At 38.9% G+C, this 27676-nt stretch overlaps 2 protein-coding genes across 2 annotated transcripts; both read right to left on the reverse strand.

Moving 5' to 3' along the window:
- Positions 1-686: 686 nt before the first annotated feature.
- Positions 687-21081, reverse strand: vps37d (VPS37D subunit of ESCRT-I). The gene is made up of 4 exons (XM_077593117.1): positions 20787-21081; positions 15768-15939; positions 7501-7583; positions 687-3148 (listed from the first exon to the last, which is right to left on the reverse strand). Exons 1-4 carry the CDS (start codon positions 20895-20897, stop codon positions 2621-2623), a joined length of 894 nt encoding a protein of 297 aa, XP_077449243.1. The 5' UTR covers positions 20898-21081; the 3' UTR covers positions 687-2620.
- Positions 21082-23352: 2271 nt separating this feature from the next.
- On the reverse strand, positions 23353-26887 carry scimp (SLP adaptor and CSK interacting membrane protein). Its single transcript, XM_077592804.1, has 4 exons — positions 26750-26887; positions 24675-24720; positions 24350-24423; positions 23353-24192 (listed from the first exon to the last, which is right to left on the reverse strand). Exons 1-4 carry the CDS (start codon positions 26859-26861, stop codon positions 23660-23662), a joined length of 765 nt encoding a protein of 254 aa, XP_077448930.1. The 5' UTR covers positions 26862-26887; the 3' UTR covers positions 23353-23659.
- Positions 26888-27676: the final 789 nt, after the last annotated feature.

Genomic DNA, 27676 nt, shown 5'->3' on the forward strand with positions numbered 1-27676 from the left:
AGTGTAACATGATCACTAATGCCAGCCTTTTTTTGTTGAAAGATTAGATATCAAAAATTAATGGGTGGCTTATACAAATATACACACTAGGGGAACAAATTTGGCAGAACAAAGAGAACAATTTCAGCTTCTTTAAAAAAGTGTGAGAATAGCTCAGTTTATCACATAGGATTATATTTATATAAATATATTCAAGTAAAAATACTGACATTTTACACTCTCCTACATTGATTCCAACAGGTCAGATTTTCATCCCTCGGCTAATGGAGAGGCACTGTTTAAATGATTTCCCCATCTAGCGGTAATGCTGAGAAGTGCAACAGAATTTAGGCAGGATTTGAGATTCTTGTGTGGGCCATATTCAACCATGTTTTCATAATTTTCTGCAGAATAAATAGTGGGCAATGCAAGCCACATTTTAGACACCTCTGATCTATAGACATATACGTAGTATTTCAAGTAAATTTTTGGACTTGGGTGAACATTGATAGAGTAAAAAAATAAAATAAATTAGGGTGGGCGTAATTTATGTATCCTTTTGACTGTGCAAGTTGTCCTTAGACACAAAGATTCTACTTTTAAAGCTAAGAGGACCATAAATTGTTAAGATCAAGTTAACTGCAGTTATGAGTGCGTGACAATGAGAAGTGTCATGTAGAAGAGTAAAAGACATACCATACAGATGATTGTAGACCGAGTAACAAATGTGCTTTATTGACAACTCCAAGGACGGATGAAAATGATGTCACCTGTAAACGTATTCTATGTAAGGTCACTTGAATCCTGGCAGATAGGAGGGAGACAAAGCACAGTTTTAATCCCTCCCCCAGCATTGTACGATTTTGTTCAATTGGAGTCGAGCATGCACGACAGCTTCCCTCAGAGACCTTCACCGAAGGCCATTATGACAGAATACCACAAGCTTTTTGGGCCTTTTTGTCATCAGATAGTCGTGAGTCACCATGATCTGAGAAAAGGAAGTGGAAGTCAAAGTCAAAATGGCTGCTCAGTACTAAGCCAGTAAGACAGGACAAAAAAAAACCCCTTTTTCTTCCCGTTCAACTGATTATAGCCTACCTTAAAAAAAAAAGACTAAAATCTTTCAATTTTTGTGTTGGCTATTTCTTATTACTAAATATTTCAAATATCTTGCTGTTGTTTGTGGTCTACTTCCAGACTATCACTCAAAACACTTCATCCATTGGTCAAATTTAACCATGATGCCCATGGTGCTATTGTTAGCCTCCCTCATTACCCTAATACATGTGGACATGAGCTTAATGATGCAAAGAGACAGCCTACATGCTGCAACACGCAACACAGACTAAATTTAAAACAGTTCTTTTGGTGTCCCAATACTTTTGAAAAAGGCTGCTGGGGAGGCTTTCAAAAAAGCAGTTTTTTTCCCACATACTTGATATCCAACCACAATACTTTTTAGACAGATGAAATGTGACAAGATAAATAAAAGACTTGCGATTGGTCGAGAAAATGACAACAGCCTCATTTACGTCCAAAAGATTTTGTCATACAAGCTTGTTTCAATTCTATAAAATTATTTTCTCTCTGATGTAAAATTAAATAAATACTCAAGGGAAAAATAGTTTGTTTTTAAATATATGGATTGTTTTAAATGTTAAAGGTATTCCATTTATTTTATATTCCTTAAATTAATTGTCCAATATTAGCACCAGAAAAGGTTTAGAAACACATCCAAATCAGCCATGCTTTACTATTTTGACTGCACATGAAAAACAACTTAAGTCATTGAGCGCAATAGATGTTAAATTAACTTGAAGCAGTAGGGCTCATTCCCAATTGATATGGATTAGTCATCTATTTCCATAAATGCCAGTGAAACATGACAATTCACTGGCAGTCATTTCAAACAGATTGGGAGCCAATGACTTAAATTTAAGTTACCCAAACAGGCTCTCTACTTCTCCATCCTTTAATCTTCAGCAGATTTGAGCATCTCTAGCACAACATGAAGCAATATTGTTGTTATTAAGCGCATCAAAAATCTGACGCTCAAGTATCTAGGTCGCATTTTTGTGGATTATTAATTTTTGAGGGCATTTTCCAGCAGGTCTAAAATAACAAAATGGAAAAATCTTCACGGCTGCTTTTGTTCTTCTCATAAAAAGACGATTCGGTCGCAATTAGAGGGTTGACGAATGAGACTGCTGGCCCGAAGGCGCTTTTTCAAGTACGAGTTTGTCAAAGTGGTTGAGAAAGCTGGTTGAGAAGCCGAATAATTAAGAGAATTATAATAAACCCCATAAAGCGGGTATGGTGCCGCACTTAAATCCCGCAAATATAACCAAAATACCATTCACCTGAATAAATACAAAATAAAACACTGAAGATAAAATCCACTTGCTACTTTTCCATCCATTTTCTGTAGGCACATCCATGATCGGTCACTGGTTAATCATAGGACAAACTATGGACTTTTCAAAGTTTTCAATTGATCCAACATGCAAGTTTTTGTCATCAATGAGGAAAATAAGAGATTCAAACTCGAATCCATTGGCTGTGAGGCTGATGCATCGATGGGTTATTTCAGACCGATGATGACTTTAGTCGGATTCCGGAAAGCTTTCTCCGCCGTCCCAACCTATCGGAAGGGCGGTTGAGGCTGCTGGGGGTTGGGCCTGTACAGCTGCTGCAAACGAACTGGCCGCCCGTTAGCTGGCCAGCCCCCAGGTAGCTGTCCGATGACCCGGAGCCCCACCGGGTGGAGGGGCGCTCCTTGGCCCAGGACGTGTCCCTGCGCGAGGGCTTCGGACGGAGGAGTCCTGGCCTGCTGGGTGGGCCCCGGGGCCGCCGTGGGGGAGACTGGGTAATGCGGCAACAGGATGGCCGGCGTCAGGCCGTAGCGCACCTGGAAGACTCGGAGGGGTCCCTGCGCCATGTAGCCGTTGGGCCGTGGGGTTTCCGGGTGACGCTCAGAATCTGCTTTTACCTCTTCGGGCACTTTGCTTGCTGCGTCCTCATCGCCCACTTTGCCAGCGCTTTTCTTGGTCAAGTCCTGCATCTTCTCGGCTTGCGCTCGCCGGATGTGGTAAGTCCTCCTGGAGCTCTGGAAGGAGTCCAAGAAGTCCTCCAAGCTGATGTTCCCCTCCATGAACTTGTCCAGAAACTCCTGTGAAGACAAAAATCAAACATTGGTCAACTTGCAGCTCCGTTTTAGGTCTTGACCAGGGGTATCAAACTCGGGTTGGTTCGCGGGCTGCATTAACGTCAACTCCATTTCATGTGGGCCGGACCATTTTAGATCTAATATCTAATTTAAAAAAAAAAATTGGATTAAGAGAACTGGATCAAAAGCCCTAAATAGTCTGTTTTTATAGATCTAAAACAATGTTTATTTGAGCTTTTTTTTCTTAGTAATGGAAAATTTCTTTTAATCATGTTTTTATTTCAAATGGAAACAAAATATTTTTTTAAAGTGGAAAACGGAAAATATTTGTATATTTATTTTTAGATTTTACAAAACGCTTTTTGAACTAAAAACACAAAAGGAAAAAAATGGATGAAAAAATTGCAGTGATTGTTTTTAAAAGGGGAAAATCACGAAATGTAATGCACATCTATCATCATTTGAATTTGATCCTAAAATAGAAACTCATGATTTACTTTCTCGGGCCGCACAAAATGATGCAGCGGGCCAGATTTGGCCCTCGGGCCGGCACTTTGACACCTGTGGTCTTGACAATTGAAATGTAAGGTTTTTTTTAAGACAACACAGTATGAATGACCTTCATGTCAGAGACATGGAAAGACATGACTCAAGGTATTTCAGTATGTAAATAAAACAATTTTCTTGGACCTCTAATAAAGGAGAATTTTTCCCATTACACAATGACAATGCTTACAAGCACAGCTATTTTGTGACGTCACTTGTACCTACGCATAAACTCCAATAGACCTCAGCACAGGTGCTGAATAATAGAAATTAAAGATGTCAGGAGAGACGGAAGGAAATCAGACCACACGTCACAAAAATGAAATTCTGTCTTAATTTTTTTTTAAAGCCCATTAAGAACAGAGTTCAATATCCATTACAGGGCAAATTTCACTGCCAACCAAGGTCCAAAAATAAAAGCTCTGTTATTTTAAGAAATCATAGAAGATTTCTCAAACACGTATTCATGCAAAGCAAGGCAATTTACAATTTAAAAAAAAAACATTGGATTAAATTGAATGCCTTTTTAAGACACCTTTTTAAGACACCTTAACAAGATTACCGTATTTTCACGACTATAAGGCGCACCCTCAATGAATGACACATTTTAATGTTTTTTTTCCATATATAAGGCGCACCGCTCCGCATTACACTGGTCTACCGCACTGCACTATACGGGTCTACAGTAGAGGCAGGGGTTACGTTATGCATCTACTAGATGGTGCTGCTGTCAACAAAACAGTCAGATAGGTCAGACAAACTTTATATAGATTATTATTAAAGGATGGTGTACCCTATCCACTGATTTATTTTATCATGACAACAATTTTAATGTGTCCATATATAAGGCGCACTGGATTATAAGGCGCCCTGTCTATTTTATAGAAAATTTAAGACTTTTAAGTGCGCCTTATAGTCGTGAAAATACGGTAATACATTTAAAACTGCAGAGGAACACGGACTGGTACACTGAAATCTGACAGCAGAATTAGGATGACTTTGGCCAATAATCTGTCTCAGTACTAGGTATGTAGTATTCCTTTTTATAAAATCAAGATCACTATTAATATCTAGTAGAAATCAAACAGCTAGTAACTCCAAAAACTCTTTAGCCAAGGAAATTCTGTAGAGGCATGAAATTTGGAAGTTTCAGTCTAAAATGTGTTCCTAGAACTACATTTCTGTTCCATATTAAAAGCCCACATTCAACCTACAGCAGACAAAGACGCTCCGAGAAAGGAGGTCCAATCCATCAAACAAAGCCCTCGGCGGAGAAAGAGAATTTAATAAGCGAGGAGGATGTTTACGCATGAACTTTGGCCCATTTTGTCAGCTGGAATAATTCAGTGTGCGGACGTTGTAGCGGCTGACAAAGGGCCTTGAGTGCAGAAACTGTTGCTTTTGGCAACACGTGAAAGCCTGCCGCTCCCCATTCGATCAGATTCCCAGGAGAGGATGTTGGGCCCTGTCAAGGGTTTGTCCATCCCGATTTCCATCTTCTTGCTTCTCTTCTGACACTGACGTCAAAGGTTTGATGGTCGCCATGGCGATGAGTTCCCCTTTGAACTTTCACATGATCACATGCACTGGCAGATTGAAAAAGCAACTGAACCAAATTTCTGAATAATAAGCTTTCACTTCTCATTTTTTCCCTAAATATTTTCCGGGCATCTATCATGACTGAGGGCCCTCATCGTGCGGTAACAGCTGGGCTTTTCAACAGGACAATGCTGCAGTTCATAATGCTCACTAAAACAAGGACTTTTTCAAGGGAAAAAAATCACTTTTTGGAACATCCTGTATGTTCCCTGATTTAAACCACACACAGAACATTTGGTTTGCAACAAAAGCAAAATCGACTAATTTTCCGAAACAACGACAATTAAGCATAACTAAACGAATTTTTGAAGGGATTAACAAGAACGGTAGTGCTACTCATTGCTGATTCGTACAGACTGTTCTGGTTGGGAGAGTTGTCTTTGTTATTTTACGGTCAACTCTTGATTGATTGTTTTCAATATATTACTTTTACAAAGTGATTTGTGGGACACTCCCGCTTCTTGCTTTTGCATATTGTAGCTCTACTTAAACCATCATTAACCCAACATGGCCAAACTATCATTTTTGAATTCCGAGCAATGTAATATTCCCTGTGTTGGAATAATGATTCAAACCTTTTAAATCATTATTAGTAATATTTAATTAAAAAAGGAAAAACATCTTTCAACAAACTCTGCTTACAACTTGCAAGGAGATGCAATGTGGCGTCGTCTTAGCCCCCAGTGCATTCTGACGAGCGGCATACTCTTCGGTACATTTAGCGGCACATAACCAAAACATTCAAAGGTAATCTGATTTAAACAATTGCCATTGAAAGAAAAACACCTGCGTAAGAATTTGCAGTATAAGCATAATAATTTCTTTATAAGGTAAACTGCCGGTGTCCCAGACAAAACAATTTATGAGTCCTTCGTAGATCTCCCAGTAAACAGTCCTTGGAGGGTGAGGTGTTATGTCGACAAGCTGGAGCCAGCAGGGTGACCTCGAGTTTGTCCCAGTCTTATACAAAAGTAATTAAAATGCCTTATTACTTATTAAAAATGCTTACAACACATATAGAATATTCCATAATAATTCTAACACCCTGATAAAAAAACTGATGGATCGGTCACGTTTTGTTGGGGTTTCGGGTGAAAGGGTGTGTTTTCCTTGTGTGTTGTCCGTGAGGTTATGAATGTGTTCCACCTGCTGTGTCTTTCCGATGGTTGTTCCCTCATGTGATCTAGGTGTTTGGAATTTGTCTGGTCATCCCGTGCCTATGTATTAAAACCCTGTGTCGTTGTCAGTCTGTGTGGGAGTATTGTTTCCTTTGAGTAATGTTTGCCTATTATTCATTGTGCGTCTCCCCTGTTAAGTTTGTATTTTTGTTAATTTTGTCCCAGTCTTTATTTGTATGGTTATTTTTCATTAAAATCCCAATTTTTGCACCAGCACTTCCCTCTCATTTTCCTACTTCTTGCTCCTGGATTTTACACGTATACACGTATACATAAATTTAGAAAAAATATATTTGACATGTTAATTATTTAGTGGTTTGGGTAAATTAAAGCTATTTATCAACAAGATTTTGGTGAAGTCTGTATTCCCTTTGGAAAAGGAGTAAAGCCAGGGGGAGTCATTGTATTGAGCATATATAGCTTTTCTTACGTCTTTACATGGACCTGCATTGGCATGGCAAAAACCCAATTTTAAAAGGGTTATTGGCTGCAATTAAACATGGCCACTGTTGTTCAACAAGGATGGAAGCCAGAAAATAATGAGTGCGTATTTTTGAACAAAGACATATCAACCTTTGAACAGCGATTTTGAGGGCGAGTGCAACGCAACAACACATTATACACAGGGAATGTTATGAACCCCTCAACCTGCAGTGATACTCCAAGTATTTATAAATATTTCTCATTATATTAATCATCCTATCTTCTCTGCTGTGGTGTGAACATGGACAAGAAATGTGGGAAGATTGCGGCAGCAAAGCCATCAAGCAGCTTTTATAGCAGCGTGGGGCGCTTCAGAGCAAACAGCCAGAGGACAAAATATGACATCCACCGAGTCAGCTCTATTCACACAATCTCAGGAGGAGAAAAGGGGGGAAACAGGGAGAACAAGGTGTTGTTTGATGCCTGGCTGCTTCATTTGTGGCATCAATCAGCAGCCGTGCGAGTGACTTATTGATCACAGCTTCACGGGAACATGCGGCTTGCGTACATGACTCATTTGTTTGTCAAAAGAACCTTTTTTTTCCTTACCTCTGAGTTTTCTTCGGCACGTGCCACCTCTTCCTGCAGGAGATTCTGGGCACTCTGCAAGCTGTGCTTCTCGGCTCGAGTTCCTGCAGGGGGAAACTGAGTGTGAAAATAAACGCCGGGCGCAACATCATAAAGTGTAAGAAAAAAATCCCAAGGTGGGAAATGTGTTGCCACATCACACAACATGGAGAGTCATTTTCCTGCTATCTGCTCATTGATCCAACCCTGTTATGTCCAGATGCATACTTAGCAGACAACTTAAGTCTTTTTTTTTATATATAAATTGCCTTAAAAGAGACAGACAACACCTTGTATAAGTGACTTTCAAGTGAAAAAAAGGTAGCTCAAGGTACCTCTGTTAATGGAGAAAATGTTATTTTTAAATAATCAGATCATAAGAGTGAATCCACTTTGTTATGTCACTTATACCCAAGTATGTAAACACTAAACCAAGGGTGTCAGACTCGGGTTGGTTCGCGGGCCGCTTTAACGTCAACTTGATTTCACGTGGGCCAGACCATTTTAGATATAATATTTAGATTTTTTATAAATAGATTAAAAGAACTGGATTAAAAGCCCTGAATATTCAGTTTTTTATAGATCTAAAACAATGTTTATTTTATCTTTTTTAAATATATTTTTAGATTTTACAAAATGATTTTTGAACTAAAAACAGAAAAATTGATTAAAAAATTATAATTATTGATTTAAAAGGGGAAAAAAAATCAGGAAATTTAATATACATCTATACTCTTCATTTTAATTCGATCCTAAAACAGAAAGTCGGCACTCATGATTTACTTTCCCGGGCCACACAAAATGATGCGGTGGGCCAGATTAGGCCCCCGGGCCGCCACTTTGACACATGTGCACTAAACTGAAAAACACAATTACAGATGCATTGGACAATGGTTATGATGGACATCCCTAAGGAAAGGGGCGGGGGATGAAATACATGTCATTAACTAAAACTGTTGCGGCCTGTGTCCCTAGGTTTGAACCCAGGTCTGTCCTCCTGTGTGGAGTTTGCATGTTCTCCCAGGGGTTGCGTGGGTTTTCCCAATTTTGCAATTGCCTCCCACATTCCAAAAACATGCATGCTAGCGCGGTTGAACACTCTAAATTGCCTCTAGGTATGAATGTGAGCGTGAATGGTTGTCCATCTCCTTGTGCCCTGCGATTGGCTGGCCAACAATTCAGGGTGTCCCCCCGACTCATGCCGTGACCCTTGTGAAGATAAGCGGTTCAGAAAATGATTGAATGAATGACAAACTGACTGATCATTGATATGTCTGCCTAAGCTAATGGCAGCCACTGTCTGGCTTTTATTTATATATTTCTCCACGCATGAAACAAATCATTTCTGTGGGTTCCTTTCTATTAAACCAGATTCTTCTCAATGTGATGAAACTGGTTTAAAGGATTAACAAACAATTTAAACTTGGCCTAAAAATTGAGGGGTTTTAGTGATATAAACGAACATTTTTTTTTAGATACGAGCTCAGCATGGTGGAAGTGACTACTATTTCCTAACAATCAAGAGATTACGTATAAACTCGATTGAGTTTTGTATTCATTTCAATGGGGAAAGATGATTGAAAAGTTCATTGAGTTATGTATGATTGGAGTGGAGATTCAACACATATTTCAAAGCACCACTGTAATGTAACTAGAGAGAACTGGTATCTAACTACCCCACTAGAAAATCCTTGATCTCAAAGCTTGAAAACATAATCATGTCAACATAAAACTGGCAAGGGAGGAGCGGGGGGTGATCCAAATTGTATTAGTTCAAATATTTGAATTACAAACAACATCCCCGGGTTTAATGAAGGAGTCTTGCTTGCTCTGCTTGCTAAAGATTCACCGCAGGGGGCGGTCATAGCGTTATTAGAGTCGATTAAGTGACCTTTCTTTGCACTTGGTTCCACACCAAAGATCCCCCAAGCTGGTGATGAACCCAGTCTGACTCACGGGATTTAACTACAGACGTCACAGTACAACCCCTGAGCGACAGGAGGCACCTTACTGTCAGACTGGTCACGCGTGATCAGGAGGAGATTCATCACTATGATTCAGATCACCATGAACTGCTTAGTCTCCATCTGCTCATCCACGAATACACATTTACAGACAAAACCATTCTCTGTTAACAGTCCACGAAACCACACCCATCGAATCTCGGCACACCACCCCCACTTCTGAGGGCCTCGTTGCATCTTTATTGTATTGTTGATGACTATCAATTATTCAGGTTTGTAGGTGTGGGCACCCATGAACACAAAGCTGTCAGGGCAGGTGCTCAAAGCCAGTCAGGCCCTGCAATCAATAGTACGCATATGTCATAGTACTATTGTAAAGTTACAGATTTACAAACTAAATGAAAGTCCTCTTTTCATTACGACTAAAAAAAAGTTTTTGTTCATTGAACCTTTACTGTTATGTAGCTGCAAACAAAAGCAGGAATAAACCGCATCATCTTTTGTTACATTTTTTTTTCAACAACTTCACCTCAACACAAGTAATCCGTGGCGCCAGATTCCGCTCTAGTATAGAGTGTGTCGTTAAAGCAAACAGACATAAAAATGGTAGCGAGCTTGTTCGCTGAGCGTACATTGCGGACGTTTCATTTTCAGACGAGGGATAAGAATGCGAGTCGACAGCCGAGGAAAACAAACACTCCTACGGCAGCTGAAAAGTGACCTACATTCGGCACGGGAAGTGAATTGGACCTGACGCATGCATTGTGGTGTCACACTTTGGCAATTTGTTGGAAGTCCTGATGCATTCGCCCGTTCAGTCGGGGAGATGATAAAACAAGCAATGCGCCATCAGATATAAAGCGGTAGCGGGGAAGAATAAAAACACTGCATGCAAAATGCAGAGGCGGACGCAGTGAGCAGGTAGGCTGGAAAATGACAACTAGCCTTGTCATAATAAACACTTAGAATCAGCCGATGTCAACAATATAGAGCCACATTTAAGCAGAATCCTACATTTCTATTTTCTTTAGGTGTATTTGGCTTTACAGTTCACCTTGAGTGAAAGAAATTGATTAGAAACGTGGTCGAACAAAATGAATAAGAAGAAAAAATACATAAATAATACACGCTTGACTATAGGTGGTCTCTTAAGGTCTGAAGGGACATAAAGACAGGCTTAATAATCATAATTGAATGTACGAGTCTAAAATATTGTATTACATCTCCTCCGAAAAGTAGTACCTAACTTAAACCTCTTGCTTTCATCATAATTAATCGCAGCGCAAACACATGCCAACTAGAATCAGGATGAAACTAAGTCCCTTCCATTTGAATAATAAAAACAATTCTTCCATTCCCATGCATAGAAGACGACAGCTTCTCTGAAACGTATGACAGGAATTAAAAAGCATTTGAACATTCCAGCGACTGATCTGCAGCTGATTATCCACAAATAGGTCATCAGAAATGTGGCTATATAATCACAGATGGGGGCTGACTGAGGCGGTAAAAACAAGCATATGGAAAGCCATTTCTGCATCTTGACGCCCGTGTACTAGTACTACATCATGTACAGAATTGACAAAACTGAATTCATTTGAGCGACCTGTCTATCTTTATCAGGAATCTATTTTTTTTTTTAAATACACTCCCTCGTGGAGGTGACAATGCGCATGAGTAATGGTGACAGGAGAGGGAAGTCTGACAAGTGGTTAATGGGCAATGCTGTGTGGTGATACATCTCGATATTCCCACAGCGCCTTCCTGTTTCTGCAAAACGAACTCAGCTTTCACGTAAAAAAAACCCCAAAACATTAAAAAAAAAAACAATGAACTACGTAAAGAAAATGAATTTTTCAACAGCATTCAGTATACACTAACACAAGGGTGTCAGACTCGGGTTGGTTCGCGGCCGCTTTAACGTCAACTTGATTTCACGTGGGCCGGACCATTTTAGATATAATATTTAGATATTTTTTTAATAAATGGATAAAAAGAACTGGATTAAAATCCCTGAATTCAGTTTTTTATAGATCTAAAACAATGTTTATTTTAGCTTTTTTATATATTTTTAGATTTTACAAAAAGATTTTTGAACTAAAAACTGAAAAAAATGGATTAAAAAAGTACAATTATTGATTTAAAAGGGGGAAAAAAATCAGGAAATTTAATATACATCTATACTCTTCATTTTAATTTGATCCTAAAACACAAAGTCGGCACTCATGATTTACTTTCCCGGGCCACACAAAATGATGCGGTGGGCCAGATTTGGCCCCCGGGCCGCCACTTTGACACATGTGCTCTAAAAGAAACACATGTATGTCATAGCAAATAGGTCAGGCCAAATTGGTGCCTCTAACAAAAAAAATCTATGTGGAGTTGCATCACTTGAATTTTCTTGTTACAGATTACCGAGTATTCCGCGAGCCGTTGATGTCTACAGCCGTTAACCGGAGTGTAAGAGTTACTGCGAATTACATTTCCCGACGAGATAGGCGTAAAAAAAGATAATCACTTCTTAACACATCCCAGGATAATCACTCTGGATAATAATTTAGAGACATCCGAAAATTGCTCCTCTTTTTTTTTAAATGGCTTTGATCGAAATGCAAGATAAATGTTCCAAATGGGTCCAATAATGGGAACCCATGTACTGTTCCTCACGTTAGCGGACTGCTGGCAACACTTTATCATTCAACATCTTGAATTGTTAACATTTGCGTCAAATAATGTAAAGCTGTTGAGAAATGGAGAAAGTCCCTAACAATGTGCACTCTGTGCTCAAGTCATAGGAATTCATCTTGGAGGGAACAACCATTTAAAAAAAAAATGTCTGTTCTAAATCAGCGAAGTGTGTGATGACGGTTAAAAACAAATCACCACTCCCAGCATCACAAGTAGTGCTGATGGATGTTTTGGATCTAGTAACTATGCGCTAACCTAATTGCAACTGCATTGTTGCCATCATGAGGAGATCATTTACTCCCATTGAGCCTCTGGGAGATATTGGCTCGAGGATTAAAGGAGATTAAACGGAGAACTGGAAACGACACGTCGTCCTGTTGTCATCGCAATACTGCAGCCATCGTGCAGCTGAGAGGATTCCCAACACATCAAAGGTTTTTGTGTGCCACAGACGGAAAAAAAATAAAGCTGTCAAGCTTCCAGACAGAAAAAAATAAATACATTATAAGGCCCACTTGGTAAGAATTCGCTCCTGAGCTTCAGTGAAAAAATGTCAAGGGAGTTTTAAGAAAATGGAGTTGATTGAAGCCTGGTCCTGTCTGGAGCAGCAACCAGAGATTGAAAGACATTTGACACCAAATACACGAGTTAGAGGACCAACAGCGAGTGCCTTATCTGACAAGCTCCCAGGGTTTTGATCGAAACACTTTATATAAAAAAAAGTATGGTACATACGTACTTGTTATTAAAAATGACATCTCAGAAGAATCAAGCTCATGTCTGACGACAGGGTTCTTTAAGGGCTTTGTTTTCCAGCATGACCGGACGTTTGGTGGCCGGACGTTTGGTCGCCGGACGTTTGGTCACCGGACGTTTGGTCGCCCAGACCCAAACAACCGGCGACCAAACGTCCGGCGACCAAACGTCCGGCGACCAAACGTCCGGCGACCAAACAAGGTAAAACAACACGGTCTACGCATCAATAAAAGCCAACAATGAGCAGTTTCACTGAGTGTATAAGAGTTTGTATGTACAGGAGTTGTCCTCTTAGGAAGGGACGTCAGTCAGGGTCTTAACAAGTTCTCCAACAAAACACAATAAAAGTACAGGAAATTTTGAGCTTTTCTTTAGCCTAATAATTAATAGGGCATTAAGTATGACTAAATAATAATTCACAGTTTGTATTTAGGGAATTTGAGCAACAATTTTAAATGGTAATTATCAATAACCTTCCGGGCGACCAAACGTCCGGCGACCAAACGTCCGGCGACCAAACGTCCGGCGACCAAACGTCCGGCGACCAAACGTCCGGCGACCAAACGTCCGGCGACCAAATGTCCGGCGACCAAACGTCCGAGTACTGTTTTCCAGAGGTATCCCCAACCATATTGATACATGCAGGAAGCAATGATTGATTAAAGCCCACAAAAACAGATTGACAGATATCCGTGACAGATTATCTGGAGGATTACCTCGTTTTTTTCCCCTCTTATAGGGATGACAATGGACTTTTCACAAAATCCGCCTAACAAACAGCCATGACCAATCCTACACCCTAGCGGTTGTTGGTTAGTGAACATGGTCTGTCAAGCTCTACGTGCTCTTCAAGTGAAATGGAAGTCCATCAGCTCAGTAAAACTAGTGAATCTCCAGTCAGACTCCCCCAGTTGCCCAAATAGGATTCAGATGTTTCAATGAGGAAGAACGCACCCCCTCCCACCCTGCCACGTGAAATTGACTGTGTGTAATGCACTCACACACCACCTGAAGCTGAAAAAACATCTGCCAAACTTTTCATCATTGCCTGGAAGCTGTAGCAGAAATTATTTGCGAGCAAAAAAAAAAAAAAATCGGCTTATTCTTCAAAGATAACGCTCGAAGTAATAACATAAGAAGCAGTGGAAATTTCCTCAGAAAATGAAGCGGTGAATATCTCTTTTATCATTTGCTTTCGGCGTGGCTTTGCCACTGACAAGATTTTTTCCGGTGCGACTGCAAATCTTCAAATTTGAGGGCTGTAGCTTAGAGGGACATCATCTGTCAAATACCAAACGAGGCCCCTTTACTCCACTAAATTCCTTGACAACTGCAGCGGGCTTCCTGCTGGAATTTAATATGGCGCATTTGGTTCCCATGACCAAACGCCAAAGTCATGCTGAGGTTTCTTTTTCAGAGCAATTGATGACCCTTTTCAAAGTCAAGAGTTTTTTCAAAGGCTGACAAGAGATTTGCAGTTTTGCCAAATGCGCCATGAAAACGTCACAGTCACGAAACAAAGGGTGATTTCATTCAAATTTATCAGATGCAGCCACACGTAAAACACTAACTTTAGATCACAAGCGACAAACCTTACTACTTGTCAAACAGAATGGCTCCCAAAATTGTGGCTTGGGGGACCAATGAGGCCAATGAAACAATTATTTGCAGCCCCCATCTTAACATTAGTGTGGCCCTGTTTTGTCCTGGGAATTTTATGCTTTGTTCTGTTTATTAATGTTTTTGAGAGCTCAGGCCAATGATAACTTTTTGTCATTTTTGTCAACTTGGCCAAAGTGAGTTAGCAACTTTGTTCACTTGGTTGTAATGTGGTTTAAGTAAAAAAAAGTCTAAAAATCGAGTCTTTCTCAAAAAACTGCTATGAAGTGAAATGGTTGGTGACAAGCAAAACTACAGGAAGTGGGGGATGGAATAATTTCTATTTTTTTTGTCATTTGAAAAGAGTGCAGTGCTCACAGAATACAAAATTAAACACCATTCCATGACTAGGCATGCAGAGTATACAGAATTCAGGATGATGAGAGGTCAGGTGCCTAATCCTGTACATTTTAAAACACCATTATAATGGTCTGAAAGGTTAATGTCAAAAAGGAAGAATTTTGGAATTATCCTTTGATTACTCCAAACCTTTATTTTTGGTATCCTTGATACATCCCAGACTATTTGCTGCGACTACAGCACATGTGTCAAAGTGGCGGCCCAGGGGCCAAATCTGGCCCGCCGCATCATTTTGTGTGGCCCGGGAAAGTAAATCATGAGTGCCGACTTTCTGTTTTAGGATCAAATTAAAATGAAGAGTATAGATGTATATTACATTTCCTGATTTTCCCCCTTTTAAATCAATAATTGTAATTTTTTAATCCATTTTTTTCTGTGTTTTTAGTTAAAAAATCATTTTGTAAAATCTAAAAATACATAAAAAGCTCAAATAAACATTGTTTTAGATCTATAAAAAACTGAATATTCAGGGATTTTAATCCAGTTCTTTTAATCCATTTATTAAAAAAAATCTAAATATTATATCTAAAATGGTCCGGCCCACATGAAATCGAGTTGACGTTAACGTGGCCCACGAACCAACCCGAGTCTGACACCCTTGGACTACAGGATGAATTGATTTGAGAGCCATTGTCTACAACAACAAGGACATTTGGCCGTCCCTTGGCTTGGTATTCGACCTCGTGGCCTTGTCATCACAGCCTCTCAAGTCTTGACATGTCCCCCCTGACATTTAAAAAGGAACTTAAACCAAAAAAAATAAACAACACTCCAACCTCAGCCCACTTCTCTGTCTTTTCTCCGCTTCTGGGTTCAACTCACCAAGTTGACTCTGTTTTTCCCAGCAAACATTGGCCAGGTTGGAGAGCTCCCTGTATTTTTCTGCCAACTGGATTCGACCATTATTAAGGCGGGGCTGCCGGGCCAGGCTGTTGTCGGCCAGGCTGCGATTGGACACCAGCATCATTTCTCTATCCACTTGGAGCTCCTGGAACTGGAAGCACAACACAAGTCCATTGTTTTTTTTTGTTTTTACACTTCTGTAGTAGTAAATAAGGCATTTAAATTTGACATATGGGGGGGAAAAAGTTGTTTTCTTTTGATTACAATTTGTGTGCGTGTTGGAGGCAAAGGGAACTGCCTGAACTGATCACCATCACCATTCAGACCACCTTGGCTGTGCCCACCGGGCCTTGAACAACAAGGCCATGGCCATTTTTCTGCTACATGGCACAGTGAGGTCAAAAATGTCTGGGTGACAGAATTTGTTTTTGTTTCCTTTTTTTTCTTTTTTCTTTTTCTTACAGAAACACCCCCTTGAAGAAGTTCGTGAGATACACGTTTTTGAAGCAACGACCATATAAAACATATTTTACACTTGAAAACTGTTTCCCAAATAAAATGTCAGCAAAATCATACAGTGAGAAACATACATTATACGATAAACACACTGTGCATAACGATATTCCTGGGGAGATCAGGTGACGGTGGGTTTATTTTTATCAAAAGGGATCAAGTGGGCAGGCTTTACACTTTATGTACATGCCTTACATGGGGGAGGGGAAGGCTGTTTTGGCTGAAGGACGTTTTTGACGTGTTGACGAGTGCGCTTTGAAGCTGCTCGCTGTGCTGTTTCCTCCGGATAAAAGTGGATGTTTTTTCAGGAAATGAGCAGCATCCTTTTATTTAGTGAAGCTCGGAATAAAGGACGACAAACGACGTCAGCCAACATGTCCTTCGAACGCTTACAACAATACTGAATTATAGGCAGAGCATTTGATTGTTTTCCAATACTTTGTTGTTTGTTGGGTAGGGTTTTTTTTGTCTGGTTTCCCTTTTTTTGTGTTAATTAGCTTCCTTGAAAGCCACTCAGTGTTGGTTATAGTCTCGTCAATTTGTACAGTGTAATGGTCCCCTGCTTTTGTTCTGTCCATGATAGGTTATTGTCAATTGTCAAGTTTTGTTAAAATTCTATTAACAATTTTGTAACTTTTTTGTTTTTTTCTAGTATACTGTATTCGAGTTTGTACCTTCTCCTCTGCCTCCTTGTTTCTCTGCATAAAATTGATCCTGCCTCACTATTCGTGAACCCTTCAAATCGTAACATGAACATATAAAAAAAACTGTTAAAAAAAAACAGGCTATCAAGTGAAGACAGACTGTAACGCTTGCGATTCAATTTTGTCAAGATGAAGTCAGTTGACTCAAATAGCATTAGTACAGTATGTGCTTAAAAAATAATTGCAATTCACAATACAGGTTAATTCCGATTTCTTTGCCCACGTGCAAAACGTATTCGATTATTTTTCCATGCTGTGTGAAAAGTCCAATATGGATTCTTTCCCCCAGCTGAGATTTTTTGTAACCGATGATTATCCAACACCTCTGCATTATAAACACGCATCTGCATGTATGCAACTTAATACGAACAACACCAATGTGTGATAAAACAAAGTACCACCACGTACAGAATTAACAAAAAAATTGAATTTGGCGTCGCTCTCTACAGTGTAAATGTAGGCAAAGATTATACTTAGAGTAGTATTTGTGAATTAATTATTTGCTTTTGTGCATACATATTGTATGAAAATTCAAAGGGCTCTCCAAAATGCAGAGAAAATATTAACTGTCTGTTAGTCATGAGAAAACAGTATTAAATTATTCAAACACATTCCCATTATGGTTTGAGCAATGCAGTCTGGCAGAGGCGTGTAATAAAACTGCTTTTTGTCTAACACATCAGCTCAGCCTCACACTCTTTCATTCCAAAGAGTCACAGAAAGCCCAAAAGCAGTTTCTGGAGGGATACATTAATTTTTTTTACAGGTCACCAAAGCCTAAAAAGCTGCAGAATTCACAAAAAAAGTTTGCTATTTAATCTAAGCTTTACCCGCATGGAAGAAGATAACACATCCTGCCTCGTCACAGTCATGTTGGGGCTTATCCGATTGAAACTGAACAAGTTTTGTTTGGATATAGCCAACACTGAAAGATGACACTCTGAGGGATCGTGGGAGCTGAGATGACAACGAAAAGTCGCATTGTTGTAACCCGCTGTTACAGTCCCATTGACAGATGTGGCAACATAAGAGTTAAAATTGGTTAACATGTTAATAGTAATCAGAATGTGTGTATCTAGTTTAAATCAGACTCTCGCCTGAGGCTTGTAGCCAATCTATTGACGCATCCCATAATTAAAGCTCTAGGCAATTACATAACAGGACAGTTGCTTTTCAATACAGTTTAAAAAAAAATGGTACCAATGATTCATCATAGTGGATCATAATGACTAAGTCACTTTGCATAATGCTATTATTGCCAGATAAATGAAGCGTGCCACTTGACTAGAGTGAGTGGAGATATGAAAAGAGGAGCACACTGGTGCTATTGATATGTTTTTGCGTACAGGCCAAATGAACGAGAAGTGTACCGTATTTTCCACACTATAAGGAGCACTGCAGTATAAGGCGCACATTCAATGATTTGACTAACTTAATTTTTTTCATTTATAGGGCGCACCAGATTATAAGACGCAGTAGTAGTCGTGGTACTGGTAGTAGTAGTAGGTAGGGTTTGTGTTATACATCCAATAGATGGACTTGTGATTGTAGAAGTAGTAATAGTAATAGAGGGTGTTATAAATCTACTAGATAGAGCTGTAGTAGTTTTAGTAGTGTTTTTCTTAATGGATCCACTAGATCACGTGTCAAACCGATTCCGCCGAGGGCCGCAGTGGGTCCTGGTCTTTGTTCCAACCGATCCAGTACCGACATTTTAACCAATCAGGTGTCCTCTAAAATAAGTCGCACCTGACTTTAATTAACTGATTACACTTGCAAAAGGTATCCTCTTGTTGAGTTGGAATGAAAACCTGCACCCACTGCGGCCCTTTGAGGACCGGTTTGACACCCCTGCACTAGATGGATCTGAGGTAGTTTTAGTAGTGTTTTTTTAATGGATCCACTAGATGGATCTGAGGTAGTTTTAGTAGTAGTAGTATTTTTATAGATGCACTAGATGAGCTGTAGTAGTAGTGGGTTGTGGTATACAGCCATTAAATAGAGCTCTAGTAGTAGTGATAGAAGTAGCGGTTAGGGGTTGTGGTATACAGCCATTAGATGGAGCTCTAGTAGTAGTAAGAGTAGTAGCGGTTAGGGGTTGTGTAATACATCAACGAGCTGGAGCTGCGCTAAAATGATTTCTTTTTACAATATTAACCAATATTGATCTAAATATAAGGCGCATGGGATTACAAGGCACACATTTTCAGAAAATTGTCTTTCAATCGCACCTTATAGTGCGGAAAATACGCTAACTACAGCAGGTTCATCACTGGCACCCTAGGCTTTAGTCTTCAGAATCAGTAGAAACACAATCAAACAAACAAAGCTGAAACCCTAAACGACCGTGGAGAAAAAGGATTCTGGTGAAATAGCAGTTGAATGTTCCCAGTCACGTTGCAAACAGAACTCTCAAAAGAGGCCCAAGAAGCAACACATGAGAACCCATGCGTGCTTGTGGCATACCCTGCCAGACCACAAACAAAGACATGATACGCTGGACGGGCACCATTCACATGTACTTGTTACTAGGCTGGTCTGGGGGGAACCAGGGGACAAAATTTACATCACAGGCATCCAGCTGATGTGCGTGTTTGGACAGAGCCCAACATTGTCGTGGTCCTCATTCACTGGAGTCCTCCTCGCCGCGTGGTGTCAAATGTCGCATCCTTTTAGTAAGAAAGGAGAGGACTTTGCAAATCAGTGTTAGCATTCACTGTGTAAACTCAGCACCAGTGTTTTAATTATAAATTGTGACCTCGGGGCAGAGCATCAGTCAGTTCAGAATTTCAGTAAATTAAAGAGCATGTAAAAGTCAATCCATGGATTTCTTTTTGTATTGACAGAAGATCACATAACATTCTTGGAATTTTTAACCCTCAAAAGCAACGTGAAGCCTGATGTAAGATGCTTACATGGTGACAAAGAGGATCCCCGGACGCCAGTAAGGTCACCATAAACCAGTCGGATTTCTGGCATGTGCCGCAATGCGTGCGGAACTCCATTGACAAACTGGATGATTCTAATTAATCGCGTCAAAATGCAAATTTACACATAAACTTTCATCCTACCAGGCAAACTTTTAAAAGCTCCAACAAGATTCGTTAATACGGCATGGTTGAATTAGACAAAAAAGGAGGCACATCCACTATTAAGATCATTTTTGTTTGAATTCAACGCTTTATCCTTAAGCACTCGGTGGCACAGTCCAATGACAACATGCAGTTCTGAAAGTTTAAATTTCTATCGAAATAAAATACATCAATGCTTTAGAGTACAGCCGAATTATTACATGGGATACAACATGTGCGTTAGAAGAAGTGTAATAACATTGGTGAACTAAACGTACAAGAAATAGGGAATTCAATAAAATTGTGTATTGTTCTAAACGGGGTTCTGGTTGAAGCCACAAAGGAAGGAAAGGGTAGCCATGGTATCCAGCAGCATAACATATGGGTGTTTCCAGGTAGGGATGATGAATAAATACCCAACAGTCAATGGATGAGCATATGAATTTGATTCATCTTGACCATCAATCAATCAATCCAATATGCCATTTGATTCTAACGTAATTTTAATAAAATCGACTGCTCGCCAACGCAGTCAATCGACAAACCACGTAATGGGGATTTGTTGTAACAAAACGTCAAAAAAAATCCTTCGTTGTCATACGTATTTGGGGGTTTAAAAACAATTTCAAATAAACAAATAAACAGATAGATCAGAGAATATTGGTGGATGTACATTAAGGGGGAGCGGATACTGATAGCTTACAACCCACCTTCTCATTGAGTCGAATGATTTGCTCCATTTTGTCGTCGCTTTGTAAAAGCTCCCTCAGCTCACCGGTGTTGAGAGACCTGTAGCCGTCCGGGCTAGCGGTCGCCTCCATTTTGGTGTTTAGGATTTCCAGTCCTTTCAAATCAGACAAAAGACAGTTTGGGGAAGGCAGAAAGTCCTCTGCGCGGCCGCCTCACATCTCGATGCTGGCGGCGGCTCACGTTGGAATGTGAATGCGAGAAACATGTCATCCCAAATAAGCTAGCGAGTACTGTAGGACACTTCCGGTTAAGTCCACCAAGGTAAGAGGCCAAAGCGGTTATGGGACTTGAAAAGTAAAAGCTCGAATTTGTTTTGTGGTGTAAGTATAGTAGTGTAGTATGTATGTATCAGTGGCGGTCCGTGAATTTTCTAGTGACGCCTTCAGCTATCGGAATCAATCCAACCCTCAAAAACTATTCAATGGCTATAAAACCTCTACTGCAGCTACAGCTGCGACACATAAAAAATCATCAATAATAACCTCATACATTTTAAATATTATTTAGGAATATAGCCATATTTTACTCACCAAAAATCCTTTTTAACTGTACACAATATCCATCCTCCTTTCTTTCCTCCTTCTTTTCAATCGCCATCGAAGCTAATGCTGAAAGTCAAGCACACATCTGGAACCAGTGCAACCAGGGAGAAAAGCAATGAAAGGAAGCTAACAGACAATTTGGAATTATTTAATAAGTATTCGTGGACAAAATATAATATATGATTCAGATATTTCTTAGGCCAGCAGAGAAGGCCTTGAAGGCCCTGACGGCACACCACTGGTATGTATATGTTTTTGCGATGAAGCACGTGACTTACAAATTGAATCGTAACCACAGATTGCTCGTAACTCAACCTACTCAAAGTCGCAAATCATCTTTTGTTCAATTAAATGAAATGAATGGAATGCTATTTATATGTGCAGGGATTCCAAATGTTTTACACAGAAAAATAGCTATTTTCAGCATTACTCTTCTTAAATGCAAAGTTTTGCAAATTGTACTGATATATTTCAAAGTAAACTAATGCGTTGAATAAATAAAAAACAATAACAAAACAACACAAACGAAAACTCAACTTTACTGTATCAAACCAAACTCTACCTTTAACGTTTGCTGCTGCTACAATTTGCACAGAAAAATCCGTCAAGTAACATCTAGTATGGCTTCTCTAAAAAAATAACTTCCTCATTGACAGAGACTGTGTCATGTATTCGTCTTCGGCTGCGATGCGAGGTCAAACCCAGGAGCGGGAAGCAGAAAAATGATAGATAAGTGCTGGTGCACGAATTACGATTTTAATAAAAAAAATAACTATACAGATAATCAAAACTGGGATAAAGTTGACAAAATAAAAGGTAAACAGTGGAGACGCACATCGACAAATAGGCAAAACATTACTTACGGACACAGGAAAACACGAAACAATACTCCCACAAAAGACTTGCCGAAACACGGGTTTAAATACACAGACCGGGGTTGATGACAAATTACAAACAGACGTCCAAAGCATTTCAACTGCCAGGAAAAAATGGTTGTTAAAATGCTTTGGACGTCAATTGCCGTCAATAGTAGCCATAAATCAGTCATGCCAACCCCGCTCAAGCTCGAAATGACCGCAAGTCGTGCATTTCTCTCCCTAAACGTAATTTATGTCTTCAGTTCAGGGACGTTGAACAATCCCACAAAGCCCATTGCATCCATTAATTCTCTTAAACCTGACTGAAGAAGTGAGCAGTATTTTCATCAGTTAGTTAACTCAAAGCGATCTAGTTTTTTTTCTTTTTCAGCTCTGATGCTGCAATGTAAAAAAAAAAACATTGCCTGAGGCAAGCAGTTGATGATTGTCAAGACATCTTAAAGCCCCGTTGTCACAACAGCGCAAATGCTCTCAACTTGTGTCTTCTATTATTAATTCGCATCTCATGTTTAACTAATTGGCAGTTGTTGACGAGAGCAGACGTCCAATCCATTTGAACTGGGAGATGGAAATGATCATGTTTCAGTGCCACTGTCGGCAATAGATGTCCAATCCATAGCAGTAGTCAAGCATTTCCCCTTAAAACAAAGGTGGCGAACACGTAGCTCTCGAGCCGCATGCGGCTCCTGGCCAAAATGATGTTGCCACAGCAACCTCCAGGGTAGTTGATGTGTTAACTCTGGCTAAGTTGCATTTGATGTGTGTGTTGAGGGTTGTTATTTCCCTTAAAATGAACGCACTCTTGTTTTGTAAGCAGAAGCAAGTGTTATGCTGAATAATATGGTTTTAATTGTGTGTTTTTGTGTGTCTGCCTGTTTTGGCAGGTCACAGTTGTGGCTGTTTGACTCTGACAGTTTAATTTTTTTTGCTCTTTGTGTTTAACTTACTCGCCACCCCTGCATTAAACCTTTTTGACAGAGAGAGTCAGAAATAATTCATATTTTCAAATATTAGGTATTCCTTGAGAGCCATACTCAGAATTAAAAATTTAAAATACATAGAAATGTGTGCATTTTTGTCATTTTATCACTTTTAAAGTTAAAAAAGTCCTTGAATTTGATAACATTTTTATGCTGTTGCTAATCAATGAGTATTAATGAGAGTATGCATGCAGAAGAGTCTAATGGGAAAAAAATATGATTAAATATGATGTTGTCACCTCAGTGCTGGCGTGAAGCTCCTATTGGTGCATTCGGGACTCAACTCTCTCTGTATTTTACCTCCCAGGTTAGCGGAGAGCCATATGCACCCATCAAAAGAGCCACATAATGGCTCCTGAGCCATAGGTTAGCCTATCCCTGCCTTAAAGAGACCCCAATGGACCAAAGTGTTTATCATCTCCAGAATGGAGACTCAACCAATATCATCGTAGTCCTTCTCCTCGTGAATTTCTTCTCCGATGTCATCATAGTCCTCCCCATTTCCTTCCATCAAGTCCAGATCTCCCTCAAGCACATCTTCATCTTGGTCCTTCACGTCTATATAGTCTGACTTCTCATCAGTAACCTGAACATAGTCGCCCGGAAGGTCGACTGGAGATTGATCTTGGTTGTGGAGGTTCTCTAGTTTTGGATCTTGGTTAGGGAGATTGCTTACGTAGTGGTCTTGAATTTGGAAATGAGTCAGGGTTTGATCGTTTTGGGATGCGCTGAAGTTACGATTTTGGTTTTGAAATTTGTTCAGGTCATCGTTTTGATAATCCAAGTTAATGAGGGTCTGGTCTTTGTGATGATGTTTGATCAGATCCTCATCATGGTTCTGGTAAGGCTGTTCGTCCAGGAGGTGCGTATGATCAGGTACGTTACGTTCAAGGCGACCTGGACTCTCGGACATCGTTGTAAGTCCGTCCTCGCTGACCTCTGAAATACTCTCATAGCTTTGAGCCTCTAAAAAACAAAAACATAAAATGAATTGGATTCAAATGTAAGCGTTAATGTTTTTTTAACATCATTATTTTCAAAAACAAAGCACGTTTTAATTGGTTCAGATATTCATGTTGAATCCGGTAATTCGGACGATTTAAAGTAGTGTATTAAATTTTACCGGGCAGTTGGAATTGAGTGCGAGGAGGCAAGGGTGGTTTCGGATACGTACATTCTTCAAATTTTTTTGTGTCCCTGTGAGATGATGTGGAAAGAAATTAATATTTAAATACAAGATGAATATTTACAATTACCGTAATGCCATAATGGCCCTATAACAAACAGTTTGAGGCAATCAAAAGATGTAATATAACAAAAAATGTTTGGTATTTTGGGAGGTAGAAAGGATGGTTATTTCCCTTTAAGGAGCCACCTGCACTTTTCAATATAACAATAAATGTCAATTTAAACATGATGTTAAACACTTCAACTATATTTGTTATTACTTGTCTTCAGAATGTCTGCGACTTGCTGATAATAGCTGGTGCTTTCCTGTGGGACAAAAAAAACATGAGCACAAAATGTCAGATAATAAGCCAAAAAAAAAAAGAATTAAACATGAATTGACATTTGAGGGACTTTATTTTTCACTTTATCTGCTTATATAAAACCTTTGACAAGCCAATCATGAATGTTTCAGCTGAGCTAATCAAATAAAGATGCTCACCAATGTTCCCTCTAATTTTTTGTTTGTCTGAGCAGAAAGACAACCTCCCTGAGCACACTGAGTACTGGTGTGAGCAACATCATCATTGCTCTCTATGGGCACACACCAGTATCACATCTGCCATAAGCAGATGCATGTCTACTACACTTTAATGATTTAGTAATAATAAAATGTAATCATTAATATCTATGAATGGGCAGCCCGGCGGATGAATGGTTCGCGCATTGGCCTCACAGCTAAAAAAAAATAAAAAAAATAAAAATTGGGATTTTATTTTGTGCGCTCCATATGATTTGCTGTGCGCAGAGAAGACGAGAGTAGTGCGCAATTGCGTGAGCGCGCAGCTTAGAGGGAACATTGGCTCATAATAGAAATTCATACAATTATAACTCTTTTAAGTGAATGTGTGCATTCTAGAGTTGAAAGCGATATTTAAGTCATGCTGTGTGACAACTGGTTCGGATTTGGTTGGCCTTTTGAAATGTTTCGGTGCCATTGACGGTGATAGAAGTCCTCCTTCCCCATTTCAACTCAGAGCTAGGAGCGAGCATTTGTCACTAGCCCTGTCAATGGCAGTGAATGAGTTAATATCATAATAGTGTGAAGTCACAGTCAAAAAGCTAGTAAACACCCTTCCTCTTCTGAATTGAGGGTGCAATTTTTTTTACAACCAATGAACCAATTCAATTGGGTACTATTGTGCCAATGGAATCCAGTAACATTCCTTTAATTTAAATATTTTCATCTTTTAGCAAGATGTTCTTATTATATTGCACATTTTTTGTGCATGAAAATTAAACTTGTTGCATTACCATAGCTTACAATGTGTACAAATAGTAATCACTGAGTGAAATTATTAACATAAAGACTGAGAAGACTCGAAATCACAAAGTGGGTAAAATATCGCACCAATTTGTTAAATTTGAACAATGTTATGACTTTTTCTTGTAGACAGAAAATCCATCCTTGTTTTGCTTGCCACACCCATTGGATATTTTCTATTTTATTTCAGTTGTCATGCTTTTTTGTCGCCCTGCAAATTTTTATAGTTAGAGATGTGGTTCAACTCAGTAAGATAAACTGAGTGTATAACACTTCAGATATTTCACAATATGTGCAGTAATTCTAGTTGAAAGCTCCTCATTCGAAGAAAAAACATTACGCGGATATTGAAAGTAAATTAGGCCCATGAGTGAAGAAGTAAAACTCTCCAGCTCATTTTTTAAAAGGAAGAAAATCGAGATTAAAAAAAAGTGCTGGGTCATGATGTCTGGAAATGGGCAACGAAATTTTTCTTGGACGCCGAGTTGCTGTTTGGATGTCACTTTAGAATTCCTGGGGAAAAAATAAAGTGAGCTCTGTGGTTTTTTCGTGCTAACTGGCTCATGTTTTTGGTGGGGTTTACCGCAATATGTACTTTTATGTGCAGAATCCACTTTCAGCACATTTTAATAAAACCACTCCTCAAAAGCTTATCTTTAATACTTCTTGCTTGACATCAGATATTTTTTTTTGCATTTTTTAGTGGTAAACTTTGGCTCACTGTGCCTTTACGATATTGTGAACTTTCATAATTTTATCGATGTCCAAAATATACATGCATGCGTAAAAGATAAAATGATAAAGTAGCGCAAAAAAAATTCAATCAGATAAAACTATTAATAGTATGGTGAAGAATAATGGAAAAACTCAAACTAAATTGTATTAAATTCTTAATCTAAATAACATGAAACAATTTTTAAATGTATGAAAACTATGAATAAAATCTTTTTTCTCAGACAGTACTTCAATCTTTAGGATGGTAATAATGATGACTCTTTTTTTTTAGTATATATATATTTTTACGGAACCAACCTTTCTGTCTGATGCACTTGTTGATGAAGATGAAGATGATGCATATAAACAAACTAGTAAAAATGATAGCAAGCATGAGCCACAGCCAGAAGTAATTTCGCAGAAGATCCATTTCAGACGAAGTTTACAAGTTCAAACCAACGCAAGACATGAGAGCTTCTGGCTCACATTCAGCAAAGTGTATTGGAAACAAGAGCATCGGACACTTCCTCTTTTTGACGCTTTGACTCATGCGACATGGCAGACCATCGAACAAATGTGACTCTAGGGACTTTTTGGTTGTGGCAAAGTCAAGTCAAGTGTGCACAAACACAAAATACTTTCAACCTGTTACACCGTATGAATTAGTAAATATGATGCACTTATATGTGCATATCTATGCAAATAAACACTTATATACATACTATGTGTGTATATACTATATATATATATAGTATATATATATATATATATATATATATATATATATATATATATATATATATATATATATATATAGTAGCAGTAAACAAGGGTCATATTCAAGGATCTATTTAAAATATAGTGCAGTTGCCAATTGTGGAGTTTTGTCATTTGAGTTTACATGTTTAAAAAAATGTGAAACAGATGATTGTGAATCATAATTGAATAAAAACTCAGCAACTTGAGTCATTTATACAATTGAAAAGCCCCACAAATTTACAATAGTTAATTGGTTGTTAGATTTTTATAGTTCATTCATCTTGTGTATTATCATCAATTTAACGTTAAATCATTTTTTTTACTAAAATTATTCAATGTGATTAAAGCCCTCAATGACTAAGGATTCCAAATTTACAAGTTATATGATTACAAATTACAAATGTTGTTGTTGTTGTTGTTGTTTTCAAAGACAACTTTAACCTATTTTAAATGTCTTTTGGATGACAATTATTTGTTAGAAAGTAA

The sequence above is a fragment of the Stigmatopora argus genome, chromosome 22, assembly GCF_051989625.1.
Source record: "Stigmatopora argus isolate UIUO_Sarg chromosome 22, RoL_Sarg_1.0, whole genome shotgun sequence".
NCBI lineage: Eukaryota > Metazoa > Chordata > Actinopteri > Syngnathiformes > Syngnathidae > Stigmatopora > Stigmatopora argus.

What these genes read in the sequence shown, in the direction of transcription:
- scimp (XM_077592804.1), bottom strand. Translation starts at nt 26,861, where the DNA reads ATGGATCTTCTGCGAAATTACTTCTGGCTGTGGCTCATGCTTGCTATC. An exon ending in CGCAGACATTCTGAAGACAA is followed by an intron (nt 24,424 to 24,674) that starts GTAATAACAAAT and finishes ATCATCTCACAG; the next exon opens with GGACACAAAAAAATTTGAAG. An exon ending in CACTCAATTCCAACTGCCCG is followed by an intron (nt 24,193 to 24,349) that starts GTAAAATTTAAT and finishes TTTGTTTTTTAG; the next exon opens with AGGCTCAAAGCTATGAGAGT.
- vps37d (XM_077593117.1), bottom strand. Translation starts at nt 20,897, where the DNA reads ATGGAGGCGACCGCTAGCCCGGACGGCTACAGGTCTCTCAACACCGGT. An exon ending in GGAAAAACAGAGTCAACTTG is followed by an intron (nt 7,584 to 15,767) that starts GTGAGTTGAACC and finishes TTCCCCCTGCAG; the next exon opens with GAACTCGAGCCGAGAAGCAC. An exon ending in GTGCCGAAGAAAACTCAGAG is followed by an intron (nt 3,149 to 7,500) that starts GTAAGGAAAAAA and finishes TTGTCTTCACAG; the next exon opens with GAGTTTCTGGACAAGTTCAT.